The sequence below is a fragment of the Mirounga leonina genome, unplaced genomic scaffold (genome assembly GCF_011800145.1).
Source record: "Mirounga leonina isolate KUSES-001 unplaced genomic scaffold, KU_Mleo_1.0 Mir_94, whole genome shotgun sequence".
NCBI lineage: Eukaryota > Metazoa > Chordata > Mammalia > Carnivora > Phocidae > Mirounga > Mirounga leonina.
Window position 1 is genome coordinate 37621891 of NW_023270855.1, and position 18517 is coordinate 37640407.

General features: G+C 48.2%; 1 protein-coding gene across 3 annotated transcripts in view; it reads right to left on the minus strand.

Annotated features, from left to right (window-relative positions):
• Positions 1-18517, minus strand: part of CACNA1D (calcium voltage-gated channel subunit alpha1 D) — a 296037-nt gene that overhangs the window by 156230 nt on the left and 121290 nt on the right. For all 3 annotated transcript variants that reach the window (XM_034998637.1, XM_034998638.1, XM_034998639.1), the window contains exon 4: positions 1883-2022. In XM_034998637.1, coding sequence (XP_034854528.1) covers positions 1883-2022 — 140 coding nt within the window. The remainder of the gene's footprint in view (positions 1-1882; positions 2023-18517) is intronic.

Genomic DNA, 18517 nt, shown 5'->3' on the forward strand with positions numbered 1-18517 from the left:
CTATGTAAACAAATGCATGTGACTATGTTACAATAAAACTTTACAAAAATTTTTGGCAGGCTGAATTTGGCCCATTGGCCATAGTTTGCCAACGCTTACCGTAGAGTTAGTTTAGCCCTACTACTAATGGCCCTTCTGGGGTGTCTAGTGACAGTCCAGGGTGTTTATTGAGGCCTCCATTCTGGTTGGTCATAACTCGAACATCTCTCAAACCTATGTGAGTTGTAGTTATTATTCAGCTAACAGTCTCCAGCTTTTCTTTTTTTTCCCTAATAGTATTATTTGACTGGCCTCCTGGATTCTCACCCCCTGTAAGGGTAGATTATTCTTCAGGCAAAGCTCAAGAGGACCACAAGGCATATTTATGGAGCTCTTTCTCTGAAAAGCCCTCTCCCCCTCCCATCTCATGCCTGTCAAATTTCAGCCCCATCGGCCTTCCTGGACTCTTGTCTTGGTCTTCTCAATGCAATTAGACCACCACCCTCTGTTTGGTTCCTTTGGGCTCTACTATAGTCTGAAAAATGTCTCGAGGTAGAAGGCTGAGGTGATTGTAGGGTAAGGACAAAAGAAATGGAGCTAAGCATCTCCATCCTGTAGCTGAACACAAAGTCCAGGCTCAAGAGAGGCACAGTGAAATTATTCCAGAACCAAGAGACCTGCAGGTCTCCTGCTTGCCATTCCTTATTAGATTTCAGCAAATACAGGAAGGTATGGTACATACCTACTACCTGTTCATTTTAGCTGTACTACCTTTGCAGTAATACCTTAGATGCCATGTCCTATGGTGGTTTTTGCAAAAGCCGACTTTTTCCCCTTAAGTCTAATTATCCCACTGGGCCATTTTGGATCCCATTTGAATTTCCTAAGGTTTGAAAGGGCAGGTTCAAAATTTATCCCACTCTCCTAGTATCCAGCTATATTAGTCTCCCATGAAAAGCCAAAGGATTCACGATTTTAAAAAAAGTAGCCTATAAGAAAAATTACGTTGCTCAACTTCAAAAGGCAGTTGACCAAAGTTATGGAGATGAACACAGAGAGATTAACAATCTCTCTCGGTAGGACCACATATAGTTTTAGAAGCAACCCATTTTACAGCTGGGTAACAAAGACTCAGCAAAGGGATAGATCTTCTTTCCCTATGTGGGTATTTGGTCCAAAGGCCCAGCACTCCTCTAATGTGGATTCGTTTTTTTCTCTCGCTGGCAAAATTTCCAGGTGTGGCAGGACCAGAATCACACAACGCAGGCCACTACTTTTTAACACTCTTCTTTAACTAAACTGTTGGTGTCTCCTTCCTGTGACAGGATTTCTGGAGAATGCCTGCTTCTCTGCATTTTCTGGCTTATTTCATTTCATGCCAGATACCTGACATTATTCAGACACTTGTTTTGTTATTTAAAATGGGACAGTAGCATGCCAAAATTTTCCCCCCAAGCAGCAGAAAAAATTAATAACTTTGCTCAGGTTGTTAAATAGCAGAGTACCTCACTGCTCTGAAGGATTTATTACTGTTTTACTGGTTTGCGGGTTTTTTGTTTTTATCTTACCAGGGTGCTAGGTACAAGAATTCTGCTCATTTGACTCTAACCGCCAGCAGGGCTGGCCTATTTGTGAAGACCCAAGTCCTCTGTAAAATGACCCCTCTTACATCGGGAGCTTCAACCTCCTTCTATACGCGTTACTGGAAGGGAAGTAAGAACAAAGAGGGGATTTGAACCCAGAGACTGATAGCAGCAGCGCCCATCTTCAAAACCCGACTGGCTGGTTCTGGCCACAAGCGCTGGCAGAGAGGAGCGACCATATTCCCTCAAAAAAACTGTGGTTCTTCATTACTCCCTGCCTCCCATCTTCCAAACATTTCCCCAAAACAAAAAGGACTTACCCTACTATTACTATAACAAAATCCAGTAAATTCCATCCATTCCTAACATAAGCATTAGGATGTAGCAATAATCCATACGCTATAATCTTCAAAAATGTCTCGACTGTAAAAATAATCAGGAAGGCATATTCTACTTTTTCCTGTGAAGAGAAACAAAAAGGGGGGAGGGGAGAAGAAGAAAAAGAAACAGGAATTAGAATCAATAGCTCTGAGATATAAGCATTCTTCTCCAAGCAAAGTTTTATTATGAGAAATGGCACCATTAACTCAGCACCTGTGCCAGGAAGGAAAACGTTTTAATTCTAACACTGAATTTCTCATAAGCAGCTAAGTGTAAAACACTTTCCATTCCAGGCTGCATGACTGCATTTTGCCACCTGCCCTGATGCGTGTGCACAGAGTCTGCCTGGGACATAAGGGGCATGTTTGTTGTTTGCACACATTTGCAAAAGGCAGCATGTTTTCTTCCTGAGATTGCCAAATCAGGCCCAGAAACGCACAAGGGGGCAACAAGATTCCAACGGCGGCGGCTTGGAGCAGAATGTCCTTTGGAAGAAAGGAAGATGCAGCTGCTTTGACCCTCTCTCCTCCTCCTGGGTTTATGCCCGATTTCTAAGTCATGATCCTCTTTGTCACAGAGCAGCAAGGTGACCTGGGCAAGTCCCTCCTCTCCTCTGGACCTCAGTCTCCTCACCGGCACAGAAGGGGAGCAAATTCGAGATGGCAATCCCCCCTGTCTCCCAGCTGACACTGCTGAGTGACCGCTGCACACCCTCCCAGGGAGTGGGGGCTCAGCCTCTGCATCCTTCCCTCCTACCGGCCCCAGCAGCCGTTCCCATCTGGCTGCCCAGACCTCGGAGACTCAGCCCACAAGCTAGCTGACTCTTAGAACCCTTCCCGTTCCAACGCAGGCAACTTCGTGCATCCAGAGAACACATCCCTCAGCAGGTCTAAAAATGTTGACTCCCTTCCTCTTTTGTAAAGGTTTTCTTTATGCAGCTTCGGCTTTAATAGAAATACTGACCCACTGGGATGTGTGCAATTAATTTTATAAGAGGCACTCCCTGGCAAGAGGCTACTTAATAACTCAATAAAAAACCATCAGCAATTAAAACTCTTCCACATGGGTCATAAAGCCCTCCACAAATATTAATTCTACCCCGTGGGACCCAGGGAAAGTTACCGATACCTTAGGAAAATGGAAGTCACAGAATTCACTTACGAAGACGCCTGGTGCAAGCGGTCAAATGAATTTGGCTCAGGAAACACTGAGTGAGCACCTCTTCTATATGACGGACCCCACGCCAGGAGCCAGGATTAGAAAAACAGCTCCACTGCCATCCCTACCCTCGAAAGGTTTAGTCTGGGAGGGAAGGGAAGGGAAGGTTTAGTCTGTTCCAAACATGAACACTGCGAATGCCCCAAGGCAGGCAGTGGAGAGGGTGCTTTTGCATCCTGAGCCCTCTGAGAAGGCCGAAGGACTGGTCCACTCCTCCCCCCCCAGGACTCTGCTTTGCTACGTGACCACGACGAGATGGCCTCAGCACCCTCCTACCAGAGTGCTACCCCTGTCGCCTGGCCTTCCCCGTGTCTCCCCCCACATCCTCCCTCCTTTTTTTTTTTTTTTTTAAAGATTTTATTTATTTATTTGAGAGAGAGAGAGAGAGAGAGAGAGGGAGTACAAGCAGGGGGAGCAGCAGGCAGAGGGAGAAACTAACTCCCCGCTGAGCAGGGAGCCCAACTCAGGTCTCGATCTCAGGACCCAGGGATCATGACCTGAGCCGATGGCTGACACTTAACCAACTGAGCCACCCAGGCGTCCCTCACATCCTCCCTCTCTACCACCAGGGAAAGCATCCAACCACCGCTGGACCCCAGCCTTCACCCCCATTCCCGACTTCCCGCTGGTCTTGCTGAAAAGCCGGGTCGTCAGTTCTTCCGTCCCAGGTCCCTGCCATCCCTAACCTGTCCTCCAGAGCTCCCTTTGAACTTTGAACACCATCCAAGAGGTCTAATAAATTCTTTTGTGGTGTGAGTTAGCCAGAGTTAGTGTACTTTCAACCGTATAGAGTCTCACTCATCTCCAACCTCCACGTTCCCCCTGACCTCCCAACTGGCCCTGTCCTCAGCCTGGCTCCTCCCAGGTACCACACCCCCTTCACGGGGCTGCCAAGACCTTCCTCCAACATGACCCCTACTCCTTCCCCACAGCCGTGTCCTCCGGGCATGCATGAGCCTGCGGACCTCCGGTGACTCCCTCATTTACTCTTCATATTCCCTGAGAGCTGGGACTTTGCCACTGGCTAGGGAGGAGGGATCCTGGAAGGCTTCAATGAGGTGGTAACGCTAAAAGGAGAGAGCAACTCTGTTACTTGAACCAGAAGCAAAAATCCCTGAAAATACCAACCCACTATACTCAAATTAGACCCTGACCACCAAATGTAGGTTGTCAATATGCTTCTAAGACATGGAGTTCTAGGGGAACAAGATATGCTGAAAACAGCATGCTGATTTTACAATTCCTTTTCCCTTTTTTATCACTTCTGCTTTATTTACTAGGCCAAACAGAGAAAAAAGGCTTTTGCTGCCATCAATATTCATAGCAGTTACATCCCTACGTCAACACAGTGCTATACTTCAGAGCAGAAAAACAAGGCAGGGAACAGAGAGTACATCTAGCAAACACAGCTTGTTTTTCCTCTTCGGCTTTTATTTGTAAGTAATATTGCCACAATAATACAAGGGCCATTAGTGTAACTGAATTGTTTAGGGTTCTTTTATATCCCTTTCGCTTGTCCTCCTCTCTCTCTCCTTTTAAAGAATTGGGTTTCTCTTTCCAAAAATCCTTAGTGCATTACTTGATGGAATTGATTGTAGGAAATATAATCTTGTTTTATTGTGATTCTTTACTACAGAGACTTTACCCTGATGCCAACGGAACCATCACAGCCTAAAGAGCATTCTAGACCAGTCTGCCTAAAAACCAGTTCTTATCCCCAATCCTGCCATTCAAAAGGACTCCTGTAAAACAAATATACCTCCACAGTAAGCAAATGTAACATTTAAAAAAATTTTGCAAAACAACCATCATGGGCAGGAGAGGTAATTATTTAAAAAAGAATTGGTCATTTGAGAAAAGAATGTTGAGTTAGTAATTTGCAAAGGAAGTCACCAGGAGGGTCAGGTTCCTAACTGGGCAAGGTGGGAATGCACACCCAGCGGAAGAGGCCCGGTGAGATATTGCATAGAGAAGATACGGGGTCTGTGGCCCAGATGGAGAGCGCAGAGGAAGGGCAGGCTGAGGAAGAGGCAAGCAGGAAGCCTCCAGAACTGGACACAAAAGAACGTATCTCGGGGGCAGGCCTGCTCCGTCAAAGCTCACAGGCCCTGGTGAAACAGAGAGATGAAGTAATTCCTGCATCCCAGTCTCCCTGCATTTGCTGGGCAGGACCACTCGCCTGTGCACTCACCGAGCCAGCAGCGGGGACTGTTCTCACTAACAGCAGATCCTGGGTGTGCAGGACCAGTCAGATCTCCTTTTAAAAAAAAACCACCAATTCCTCCTAGCCAGACACCATCCTATGTAGGGATGAGAGTCACCAATGAGACCTCAAGCCACCTCAAGGCACCAGAAATACTCAACATCTAATTCAGAAACCCGACAGATCTTCTTTCAAAAGTGAAGATTCACCATGGAAAAGAGTCTCTGCACCAGCTAACCTTGCAGAGAACCTTGAGAAACTGAAACTGTCAACAGTAATGGGTGGGAGATGCCAGGACCCTTGATGACACCAGCTTCTCACCTTTCTGGTTCTCAGGGGCCCTTTCACTAGAAGTGTAGTATGAATATCCAGCCGGCCAGCCAGCCAGCCAGCCCTGTATCTTCACAGAGTTCCCAACCTGCTGACAGAAGATAACAAGGACTTGATGAGCCTAGTAAGGTCCAACTCTTTGCTTTGGTCATCCACCCACATGGCCCAAATCTTTGGAAAGGCTCTCCTGGCTGACACCCTGGTAGTGTTGCTCATCCCACACACACACCACTCTTCCTCACCCTCCAGTCCCAGGGTCCCTATTCGGGGGATCATCTCTTACTGTCTTTGTAATCCCGGCCCCCGGCGCCCACGTGGGGCATATATAAGGTACTCCACAGGACGCAGAGAGGAAGGAAGGAATACAGCAAACAAAGCTAGACTTAAAGGGGACTAGAAAAACAGGAGGTTTTGTGATCCTAGCGTACATATCAAAAAAGCAAAAGAACAAGGATATGTATCTAAGTTGCCATTAACCCTTTCTAGAACAAGCTTGGAAGAAATGGTCACACTGCTGAATTGACGACTGACCTCAACATCTCGCCTGGCCCTTCCTTTCCATCCTGACCCAAGCCCACAGGGAATGTCCTCATCCCTCCTTCCCTCGCTTCCTCAGTTCTCTTCCACGAGAGCCCTGCATGCCGCCGAGGGGCCCCCCTGCTTCCCCACCTAGGGTGCCCACTTTCATCATGTGTATAAACGCCCCTCTCCAGAATGAGCACATAAGGGACACAGAGCTGGAAGAAGCCCAGCCTGGGGGAGCGGAAAGAACACAGGGCTTGCGGCCACAGGATCTGTTTTCTCCCAGCCCCCAGCTCAGCTACTATTTCAGGTCCATGTCCCGTTCCCTCTTTCTAGAATGGTTTCCCCCACCCCCACGTTCTCATCAGGCTAAGCTCTTCCTGTCCTTTAAGACTCAGCTTAAGTAACACTTTCTCAGAGAAACCTTTGCTGACCTCCCAGACAAAATAAGGGCCCGCTGTTAGACGTTGTCAAAGCACATGATGCTTCTTCATGGTCCTATTCACAACGGAAATTTTAAATTCCTTGAAGTTATCTCTTTAATATTTGTCTCCCCCAATAAGTGAATTTCTATAAGATCAGAGACTATTTCTATTTCATGCATCATTATATTCTCAAGGCTTGCCACAAAAAAAATAATATTTATAAATGAATAAATAAATGAGCAAAATGCGAGGTTTTGAACAAACATTATTCACTGTCCCTTCCTGCTAAGAAGTTCCATAATTGTTTTAGTCTGCTCAGGCTACCATAATGAAATACCATAGACTGGGGGGCTTAAACAGCAGAGCTCCCTCACAGTCCTGGAGACTGGAAGTCCGAGACAAAGGCACCAGCTAATTTGGTGTCTGATGAGAAAGAACTCTCTCCCTACCTTGCAGATGGCTGACTTTCCATTGTGTCCTCGTCTGGCCTTTCCTTTGTGGGTATCTGTGGAAAGAGATCTCTCTCTTCCTCTTCTTATCAGGGCACTAATCCTATTCATGGGGGCTCCACCCTCATGACCTAATCACCCCCCAAAAGCCCCACCTCCCAATATCATCCACTGGGGTTAGAATTTCAACATATGAATTCTTGGGGAGGGGAGAGAGGAGGGGACACCAATATTCAGCCCATAGCAATAATACCAGGGTCCCCTTGGCTTTGCTCTCTTCCAAGAAAAACGTCTGAGATGAAATGCCAGGGAAAAGCTATTCTGCTCTGTAACCGTGGCCCTCCTCAAAGAGGTGGGACAGGGTCTTCCAGTCAGAGCGAGGGGCACATGCAAAGGCTGATCATTCAAAAGTGACGAGCGCACGGGGATGAGGGACAGGCTGGGGGAAGGCAGGGGGACACAGGGCCTCATGTGCCAGGCTATGGGGCTTGGCCTCCGTCTCTCGCCTGGAGAATCAGCACAATGAACCAGATGATCTTTTCCAGCTGTAAAACTACAATTCCCTACCACCTGGGGAGTAAAATCTGGATCCCAGTTTCACAGTGAGGTTCCCCAAGGCCCAGAGACCCCCGGGAAGACCACCAACCCAGAGCAGCAGCTGTGCTGTCCAGGGGCTAGGTCACCTGAGGTCACTGCAGCACATTCGGGGGACCAGGCTTGCTGAGGGCCCCTCCCATGAGCTGCCGTGCACAAGGCAGGAGGCTTGAGGAGCCGTGGGGCTACGGTGACCATTTCTGTAAGTGACTCCACATCTCGTCTAACTGCAGTGGGTGAGCCGGGGAGAGGCACCGGCAGGCAGGCCTCGGCTCAGGGCTGCTTAGAGGTAAACACAGGTAATGTTCTCCTCTGTAGGCAGTAATGAAGAATGTACTTCCCTGGCCTCCAATGGGTAGCTGAATGCCCCATTTCCATGAAGAGACTGGCTAGAATAGTCAGTTCGCCTTCATTTGTCTTCACCTTTGGTTTAAAAGTACAAATTCTGGGCGCCTGGGTGGCTCAGTTGGTTAAGCGACTGCCTTCGGCTCAGGTCATGATCCTGGAGTCCCGGGATCGAGTCCCGCATCGGGCTCCCTGCTCGGCGGGGAATCTGCTTCTCCCTCTGACCCTCCCCCCTCTCGTGCTCTCTCTCTCATTCTCTCTCTCAAATAAATAAATAAAATCTTTAAAAAAAATAAAAAATAAATAAAAGTACAAATTCTAGACGATGTTTGTGTCTTCCAAGTCCAATTCCAGTCCCTACGGCTGAGTCAGCCTGGTTGAGTCATCTACCCCTGGGCTTCTCTGCTTCCTCATCTGGAGAACAGGAGCACTGTCCTTGCTCCACCCACCCAGGTTATGGTGACAGTCAGATGAAGGAAAAGGTGGGGAAAAGTTCTGTAAACTACCCCACATGCCACAATCAAGGCCTCCCCGGCCCCAACCCAGACAGGGAGATACATGAGGCAGCTCTCCTAGCTCCTGGGAGGTGCGGCCCTGACGCGGGAAGGGGAGGCGGCCCTCTGGAACTCTCTGAAGATCCTAGGACAGTCCAGTGGCCTGAGACCAGCCAGAGAGGGAGGACCCCCACCCAGCGAGGACAAACGGAAGAAGCCAGCATGGTGGCCCGGCTGGCCCCTCCACGGAGACCAGCCTCCGAACCTCTTGTGTGTGGAAGGGCAGCATCATCATACCTGGTGGAGGAGGCTGAGCAGGGCACCCTCTCTGGATGCGGCTTCCTCGCTCACGGGCAGAGCAGAAGTAGCTGCTGTTTTGCTGCCATGCTCAGCTAAGCGTGGTTCTTGCCATCCAGAAAACTCCCGGCCTAACAACAGCACCCTGTCCTTCCTCTGAGAACGGCTCGCTTTCTACGGTCTGTCCAGGAGCTACACGTGTCGGTACGTGGCCCACGTTACTGGCTCAGGGACAGGCAGGCGATCCACACAGGCCAACCAGGTCCAATGAGGGCTGCACCTGGGACTTTCACTAGGCAAGAAATTCTGTCATTGGCTGGACTTAGCTCTGAGAGGCTCTAAGCATGGAGTTACTGGGAAGACACAGAATGAAGAACCGACACCAAGAAAAGCCAAGCCAAAGTGTGTGGAAAGAGTCAAACAGAAAGACAGAGAAGCTCAGAGGCAAGCATCTAACTCTGATGCCTTGTAAGAGCTCCTGAATCAAGCTGAATCTGAAGCCAAAATTCTCCCCCCCCCCTTTCTTGGGCTTTTCAGTTCTAAAAGCCAATTCATTAAGCAAGTTTGGGTTGGGTTTTCAGTCAATTATAAACAAAAATGTCCTAGCTAACTACACAGTGATCCTACAGGATCACTCTGCTTCCCTAAAAGCTAAAGCATCTAAGAGAAAGTTCAGCAGCTCATTTCTCAAGAGATTCAACTTCTTTGAGGATTCCCTCTGACACACAGGCTTAGGGATGGTTCTCTATATATAGGACCCATGAGCCCTGCAGATCATAGCCTCTGGGAATTCATCTAAGTTCAGCCTTCCAAACAGACTCCATCAATCCCATCCATTCTCTGTTGCTGTCTTCAATTCCAACTGGTTTCCCACATGCCACACATTCCTTCCTGAAAACTCAGTGCCTTGGACTTGCCTTGCTTCCCATCCCGCCCATGCCGTGGGACCTGAACTGTGAGTCCCCCTGGTAGCAGGTGCATTCTACGGTTGGTGGTCATGCGCCTCCTCACCCAGCTCCAGCGCCAAGCCTCTGCCCGCCTCCACCCACCATGCTTGGCAGTTCAAGCTCCCTATTTCAACTCAATTCGACAATACTCATGGGGTACTTACACCGTACCAGGCACACTCCTGAGCACTGCAGAGTGAGAGACGACTGAGACAGCACTGGTGTCCTAAAGGAGGCTGGCAGAGGCATATATAAAAATTTTAAGACACAGCAGATGACAATCAAGGCCAAAGTAGAGTACTGGGGACCTCCTGTGTAGAAACAGAGGGTGGGGGCATGGAGCAACTCCTGTGTCTGGAGCATTTGAGAAAATTTCTTTTAAAGTATAGAACCGTGTCACGTATGTGACTGAGTCACAGTTCCTCCATATGGCATCCCCGAGGACCTCTACAATCTGTCTGAGGTCTACCTACCAACAACCAGCTGATATCTGTTACCCCACAGGGTACAGGGCCCCCACCCTACCTGATCCCCCTCCTCTTCCTCCTCCTCTGCTCCAATCCATCAGTCCTCATATAACACCCTGCACATAGGTCAGATTCACTAGAACCTCTGGTCTTCTCCATGACCCAGAGCACTTCTGCTGATCTCAATCCTGCTCCACCGTTTCAGGGAAGGCTAGGGAGTTTCATTTCTTCTTGAGTACCAACTATGTATGAGGCCATGCAAGAGGACAGAGAAGGGCAGGGTCCGGCCCTGTTTTCAGCTCCTGGTGTGGTTGGGAAGGAGAACCCATTGATGTGTTGTCTTGTCCTGTTTGTAGATCATCAGGACCTTGAGGGCAAGAACCACTGCTTTTACCTCTGCAGACTCTCTCACCATCCCAAGCAGAGAACTGAGCCTCAATAACCACCATGATGCATCCACCACAAAGAAGGAAAAACAGAGACATGCTCCTAAGGCTGCATCGTGAAGCCACCGGGGGCCAAGACCTTGTCTTGCCATCAGGGAGCACTGACAGCAGCTCTACCACCCGGGCCAGAATCCCATTCGCGAAACAGAGGTTCACTTTCTTTCCAAACCATGTCATGCCTTTACATCACGTTCTGACAGCTCGGGTCAAGGTGGACGGCAGGAGGAATCTGCGTCCTACTTGGGACTCATCAAAGCCACCTGCTTCCTCTCTGGGATGGGGGGGGGGCCTCGGTCATGTCACAGCTGCCAAATACCCATCATTCTAGAAAAGCCACCTACTTCACATTGGTTAGTTTGCACAACGTGAGCCAAATGCTCCAACATGTCCACCTCCCTGGCCGTAAAGAGAGAAATGAGCAAACGTTTCAAAATGGCAGGGACAGAGTAAGCTTAAAACCAAACATCTTCATGTGACAAGAAAACGGTCATTTCTTTCCTTCATTAACAGAGGTAAGGACAAGCCTTTCAAATCCGCATATGGTTAAATTCCCTGACATCAGAGTTCTAGATGAAATCTCCCAGCATTCCCCTGACGCCCCCTCGGATCCCTGTGAATGCACTGTTTGCACGCTGGACACCACACTTGGAGCGTGAGGAAACACCTTCCTGTCCCTCCCAACTCAGCAGACTCTACGCGATGGGGTAAGACAGGCAGAGAAGGGGCTTCTACTCACATCCACATGCGAGGGTCCCAGACATGGAGCTGCTTCTGGCCACAGTCCATGGGGACAGCGATCATGCCCTCTGGTGTGAGGTGCCCTGAACAAACTCACTTGCATGCCATCCCGTGCCTGCCAAATCTCGCCCAGGGTTCTGGGCTGTTCCGCCGAGGCCATACCAGCACGCCCTCAGCCCAGGGCCACCCAGGCAACGAGCAACCTGAGGGTGCGCCTTGGAGGTCCCAGCTGCCAACTGCTCAGTGTTGGTCCCTGGGGCGGGGCTGCTCCCCTTAAGAAGGCACACAGTCCCTCGGAAGTACCTGCACCTCCTACAGGGGAGGCAGCGAGCCTGGGGGCAGGTCCTGGCTCTGCCACTTATGTGCTTTGTGGACTCAGGCAAGTGACTCTACCCCTCCTCCTCACCACTGCTGCTTCATCACAAGAGGAGAGTGAGGACAGCCACGGCCTAGGTTTCTTGTGCAGTGGAAATGAGGCCACACGTGAACAACGCAAGAACCAGGGTGTGCACATAGCACGCTCCATGGATGTTGCGTCCTGTGGTGGTTGTGTCGATGGCCACTACCCAGGAAAGACACAGGGCCTGGCACAGAGCCACTGCTAGCTACGAAGTGAGCCCTGGGACGAGGGAGAACGTGGTTCCATCTAAATCTGCTCCTGCACCTTTCGGGACCGTCCCACAGCCCGCCTGTGGCCACTCCTATAGCGGTCAGGAGGGGAAATGGGCCCCCGTGCTACCTGCCCTCCCCTCGCAGTGAAAACAGAAGATGGGCGTCTGTGGGGCGGTGGGAAGCAGGCAGCATTCAGCTCGTCAGCTGTGACCTTCCGCCTGAAAAACCACACTGGGTGATGAACGACCCTAGGCCACGGTCACCTCTTTCCCAGGGAATGTGCTGAGAACGTAGGTCATTTCTTTCTGAATAAATTTATGAATCAAAGTTTAAAAATATATAACGTGTGGTGTCTATAATTGAGATAAAGTATGTAATACATTCACTCGGAAGATTAACAACTCCATGCCTATAATTCACCATTATTTTAGAATTAGTAGGTAAAATTGAGTTAATTTAAAAGACACTGGGTAGCTTAAAAACCAGGCACCACCCAACCATGGCCTTGAAGTGGAAATCAATACATGGTCAATGACTGAGCAGAACAGATTCTCTGCAGACCCACTCCAAGCTGCAAGTGTCATTTGCATTGATCTGGCCCTGCCAGTCAAATGTCTCCCTCAGAACTTTACGCCTCCCAGAGGCTGGAGGAAGGGCTCTGCACCACCCCAGCAAGCTCAGGGAATAGGATTGCTCCATAAGCAATGGAGCTTGTGGAGCAATCCTATTCCCAGAAAGTTGGGTGGTTCCCGAAGCAGTTACTAGAGGAGTCTATTTGGTCAGGTGGCTAGACTAGTCCACAATGCCACTATTGTTTTCAAAGTGAATTTTTGTTGAATACTTGCCTAGCTCCAAAAAAGAACTCTAGGCAGCAAGAATATGAAAATCTGAAGTAGGTAAGAAAGGGAATGCTACACAGCTGTGTTTTGAAAAGGCAGGGGAGGATGTCCACGATACATTACCACAGGAATCGTATGAATAGGATCCCCTCGATGTCTGAAAAAAAAAACAAAACTCTTAATAAAAGCCAGTCTGCAGTGTAGACAGCCAAGTGTGAAGAGGCTTGGCTCTGAGAGCGAGATCATGGGGCACATCCTCTCCACTTTTAGGTATCCCTGATTTGTTGGGAGTCTTTCTCACTGAAGAACTTTTACTTGAAAATCAGCTGAAATTCTAAATATTTAAGACAAAGGAGTAAGCTGAGAGAGGAAAATTAACAAAGAAAATGAAATGAAGCAGGAGTAAGACCATGACAAAGATGCAGGCAGTGAAGGCACAGCTTTATTAGTATGTCTCGGAGATTTCTAACTGCTGTAGTGAAAGGAGGAAATCAGACCAGTGACACAAGTCACCTTCTCCTTTGAATGAAACTGTTTCTCGGCACAGAAAAATATTTCTCCAGAGCATTTGCATAGAGAGAAGAACCAGCTGACAATATGAACTGAGCACCAATTATGGGAAGTAGACTAACATTCGCCTGTCTTCATGGAATTTGTACTGTAATAGAGACAGGACTTTTTAAATGAAATACACAGGAAATTAATTTTGTGGTTTACAACCAGCAATTTTTGAAGAATGAAAACAGGATGGAAAAAAATCAGAATGCATAGAAAATAGCAAAATTTGGTAAGAGTAAATATTTTCATCAAATTTCATGTTTCAGATGATATAACAATACATGTTTGGGAGTTACAACATAAAATGTATCTATTACTGTTGGTCAAGTTAAAAAAAAAAAAAGTTTAAACACACACCTCTAGAAGCCAATAATCTGAACCCACCAGTGGACACCAGTAGGGATAAAGACCCACTCAAGGCCACATGGGGAATGGCTCATAAAGAGTCCTAACTGGAACAAGAAGAGAATGATACCTGCCCCCCAACCCCGGGTCCTAAGCCTGTTAGGACAACAGGTCAGAAAGAAGCAGGGCAGGGAGCACTGAAGACCTGGACCACAGGCCCCCACCCAAGACTGGAGCCTGTAGGCCAAGGAAGGCCAACAGAACTCGGGCGTCCCCTGGGTCCTCAGGCAGGCATGGGGCTGCTTTGGAACAAAGCTGTCAAAGCAAGGGGCACTGGGACTCACAAGGAGACACGAGAGAGAAGGGGGTCCTCTTATCCATACAGCTGCTTTATGGAAAGGGGGGCCAGCTCAGATCTAAGCCCCTCTACAGCTGGGCAGAGCATGTTTGCATGTGTCTTCGTTCACTGGATGAGATGAATTCCTTCCTTAGCTTCTTTCACACCGTAAACCGATTTCCCCCAAAGAAGAATCTTGTACGGAGGCACGAGACTGTGGGTGATGAAGAACATGCTCGGACTGGCTGTGTGAGCCCGGGGAGAGCACAGAGATTCTCCAGCAGCAGGTTCCTCATCCTCTCAACGGGGGACGCCACCACCGTCAGGTAATTAAGGATGAATACTGCTGGTGGGAGATGCCCCGCACCTGGCTGGCTCTCATGAAGCGGTTGCTGTCACCCTGGTGGCTGTGAACATCCCACAGAAAGGTCTCCACTAGCTCTGGGGTGAGGCAGGGAGAGGACCGCTTTCCAATCAAGGAATCAAGGGCAGGGTTCTGGAAAGTTGAGCAATCACGTCACCTTATGTTGCCACGAGGCTAAGGCTGAAGCGGGCACACCAATCCCAAAGTCACCGCTGCCGCCATTGTGCCCCAGGACAAAAAAATAGTATTGGAGGCTCAGAAAACACAGGAAAGATCATAAACAAATACCTGGAAACCACAGGCACTAGAGTCCTGCTTGGCTATCTGGAAGCTCAAAACTATATCCATCCTGTTAATTCAGGCACAGGCAGATGCCTTTTTAATGGCTTCATAATCACTAAGATCCATCATCATTTTAATAGTGATTGGTGTTAGAAGAGGCAATAGGCTTCGTCGTAACCGCCTCAATTCAAAATTCATTAACACTCTGTGACCAACTGAAATCATGACACTGAGCCCTGGACTTCATAAACGCCTCCTAAGAGAACTGCCACACTGCTTAATTTCTGTCCTCTACTTTAAAGCTGCCTTGACAGGTCAGTAAAGTTCACTTCCCAGAGCCACTGCTGGATGAAGTTTGCATTCGGGCAAACGCAGATCATGAGGATCACTTTGAGATATCTGAACATAAAGAACCAGGAAAGCTGAAACAACTAACTGGATGCTATTTTCTAAATATCTAGGTTCGTTATTTATAAAACATCTTAGTGAGTTAGGATAAAACGGAGCAAATACAGGTTTTCCTTTAATTACAGTAATGCTGGTGAATCAGACCTCAAATGTCTGGAAATTACTACTTTCTACAACTTGTGATCCTGCTCAAATGCCAAACTTAAAAAAAAAAAAATCCAAATCCAGAACAAAGAGTCCAACTGTAACACCCAGTCTTGTCTCTCTCTCTTTTTTTTTTAACAGCCCAGACATAGGAGAATCCAGAGAGAGAGAGACACACAAAGACAGGAGGTAAGACAAGCCTCCTTTACAGACAAGGGAAAGTAAAGGGTGGGGTCTGAAAGACAAGCGGCAGGATCAGCTACGGAGGGCCTGCACTCCACTAGTTTGCTACTGACTTTTAAACAACCAGACCCATCCATAAGCCAGGACAAGGAACACAAAATCTACCTGGATGACGTCCGGCTCCCAGTCCTCAGCTGGGCAGCACAGTGAATTTGTGGAGTCAGACAGTTCGGGTGGAAATTTCCCGTTTGGTCCAGCTATCTCACTTGGCACAAGCACTTCACCCTTCTGAGCCTTGGCTTCCTGGTCAGTGGATGCATTGTCAAAGGAATAGATGAGATCATGGGCAATGCCCAAGCACCCGATAAATGGCTGCCATTAGGATACTGGGAGTGGAGGCTAGCAGTGCAGGTCTTGACCTCTTTTTGCCTACACTAGAAGCTCTCCAGATGGATTTCCTTTTAACCAATGCATCCGGTGAACTGGATGAACAAACGTTGTTTGTTCCTTCTGGGTAAGATAAAGACAAAGATCCATGCCATACTGAACTCACTTGGCTCCCAGGTCAATTTCTAGACAGCTCTTACGTTTTTGTTCCCAAGAGTTGAATTGCACGCTTACCAAGAATTGGTTATGTTTGCTCCCCATTTTACAGCAGATGGACTACCCAACTTAAGTGAACACTGCTTGGAGTGACAAGTTGGGAGTGTAAAAAGAGTTGTTGCTTCCATAAAAAAAAAAAAAAACAGGCTGCATCCTTCGGAAGTACTGGATAAGAACACTGCTGAAGGCTCTGTCGTTGAATCCGACATGAGTGGCACGACAGACAAGATAAGGGAAAACCCATAAGCTTTTAGACTTGCTCTCAGCTTTCTTCTCAAAGATCTAAGTTCTTATTCTATTTTTAAATAAAATGTGACCAGAAATTGTAGGCACATCATAGGCATAGTTTATGCAAGAAAGAAGATGGACACTCTTACCGGTACATGTGTAATACTCAAAAAAAAGCCTTTGCCCTACTCCAAAAGATTGACAGGTAAATGTCTGCTTGGTTACATATTCTGGGTGAAAACAATCTTTAAGATGTGCTTTTATCTTTTTAAACGAGTCTCCCCACGCCTGACTTCTCAGAATAACCAACTTAGAGGTCAGACACAAGAGCAGGTGCCTCAGGAGCCAGGACTCTCTCTGTCCTCAGCTCCCGGCTGAGGTCTGGCACGCGACTCCGCTTGCCGTGAGTCTGTCTCTACAAACAGTATCACCAAGTGCAAATGTGTTGTCGGTCTCCAGTGCATGTGTGTTGAAATAAATACACTGCTCTCGTGACAATCTGCGATGCACAGGTGGAGTACCGAGGACCACCACCACCTGTGTATTTGGGCTTCACGTTCGCACACACCCCAAGGTTGAGTGCTCGGTCCACCACCTCTGCCCTCCTAGTGTGTCCCGGTAGGGAAATGCTCATGTGTGTGTGTCCGGGTGGAAGATGGGCTCACCTGCGGTCGGAGGAGACCGAAAACCAGCCTGACCGTCCAGCCTAGCCAGCGATCACCGAAGGACACTCGTGTCCGCGTGAAAGCAACCAGGCAAGCTGTGCCACCTTCTTGGGTTACATTAGACTACCAGTGACAACTCAAAACTTGTACGTCTCCCTAGACTAGGGGTTGGCAAATCCTAGCCCACAGACCAAAGCCCGTCCGCCGCCAGATTCTCATCACCATGCTTTCATTTCAGCACGGCATGCTCATTTGTTTACGCACTGTCTGTGGTTGCCTGGGCATGGCCACGTAGCCTAAACTATTTACCATCCGGCTCTTGACACAGAAAGTCTGGTGACCCTTGCTCTGGACCCTGACTGCCCGTGAGAGAGAATGCTCTTAGCTTTCACTTCTCTGCCAGAGAGAGGAAAGGAGAACACTAGTGATTATCTAGCTCGGATCCTTCTTCTGAGATGAATAGTGTAACAGTTGTGCTTAATAGCCAAGACAGGTGTGGGATGCCTGCACAAATCTTTACGCACACATTTTTAAACACGGGTTCTGATCGTCCTTCCTTGCTGCTTCCCGTGAAAACATACAGGCACGACAATTACAGTGACCACTGAGGCTTTCTGAAGCACACGCATGCATGGTCACACACGGTGCTCAGCTTGGTTTGGAGGTACACGCTACAATTCAGAATTGCAAGCACAAAAGCGACCGCTACTTAGGGATTACTTTCTGAAAGACCTTGAAGGACTTGATTCCCCATTATTCCCAAAGAAGCTTTTGGTTTTTTACTCTGTATTTAACCAAAGTTCCTACGAGACTATAAAAAAACCATAGCCACTGTGAAAATTAGTTAAAATAATAGTTTCTGCAAAATACTTTCAGTGCCGTGGCATTCATCCTTTAGAATCGGGTTAGGGAGTACTATAATTTGGTCTGTCAGCACGGATGTTAAGCGTACAGCAGACCCAGAACAGAGCATGTTGACTCTCTAAGGTTTGGGGGCTGGGGAGATTGTAACAGCCTTAAATAAGACTCAACATCCATCCTTCCACAAGAAATGATCCTCAGACTTGACAAATAAAACCAACACAGAAAGAACACCAAAGCCACCAAAAGATAGTCCTAAAGAAAGGGCACAGTTTCTGCCTTTGATGTTTATGCATGGGTGCAGATAAGGTGTAACAGGAAGTGGCAGTAAGGATAAAATTCTCCACTTTCTGTTTTTTTAAAGCTGGGTGAGAAGGTTCTTATTACCCAGGTCTTAAAGGACAGGGCTCCCTGATGGAAAGAAGCACAAAGTACCTCAATTTTTAAATAACCAACAAATAGGACTAGGTGCTCCCTGCCCAGGGCTTACTAAGCCAGCCCTCTATCATCACCCACCTGCCACCCCCATGACTACAGTCTGAGGAGGCTTGAGGAGGGGGACATGGAGTTATCGGGCTGTCGGCCTTGTGGAGACTTCAGTGTTGGGGAGGCCACCCTTCCTAAATCCAAGTGATAAAGACTCAGGAGAATCAAAGATGGTCTTGCCTGC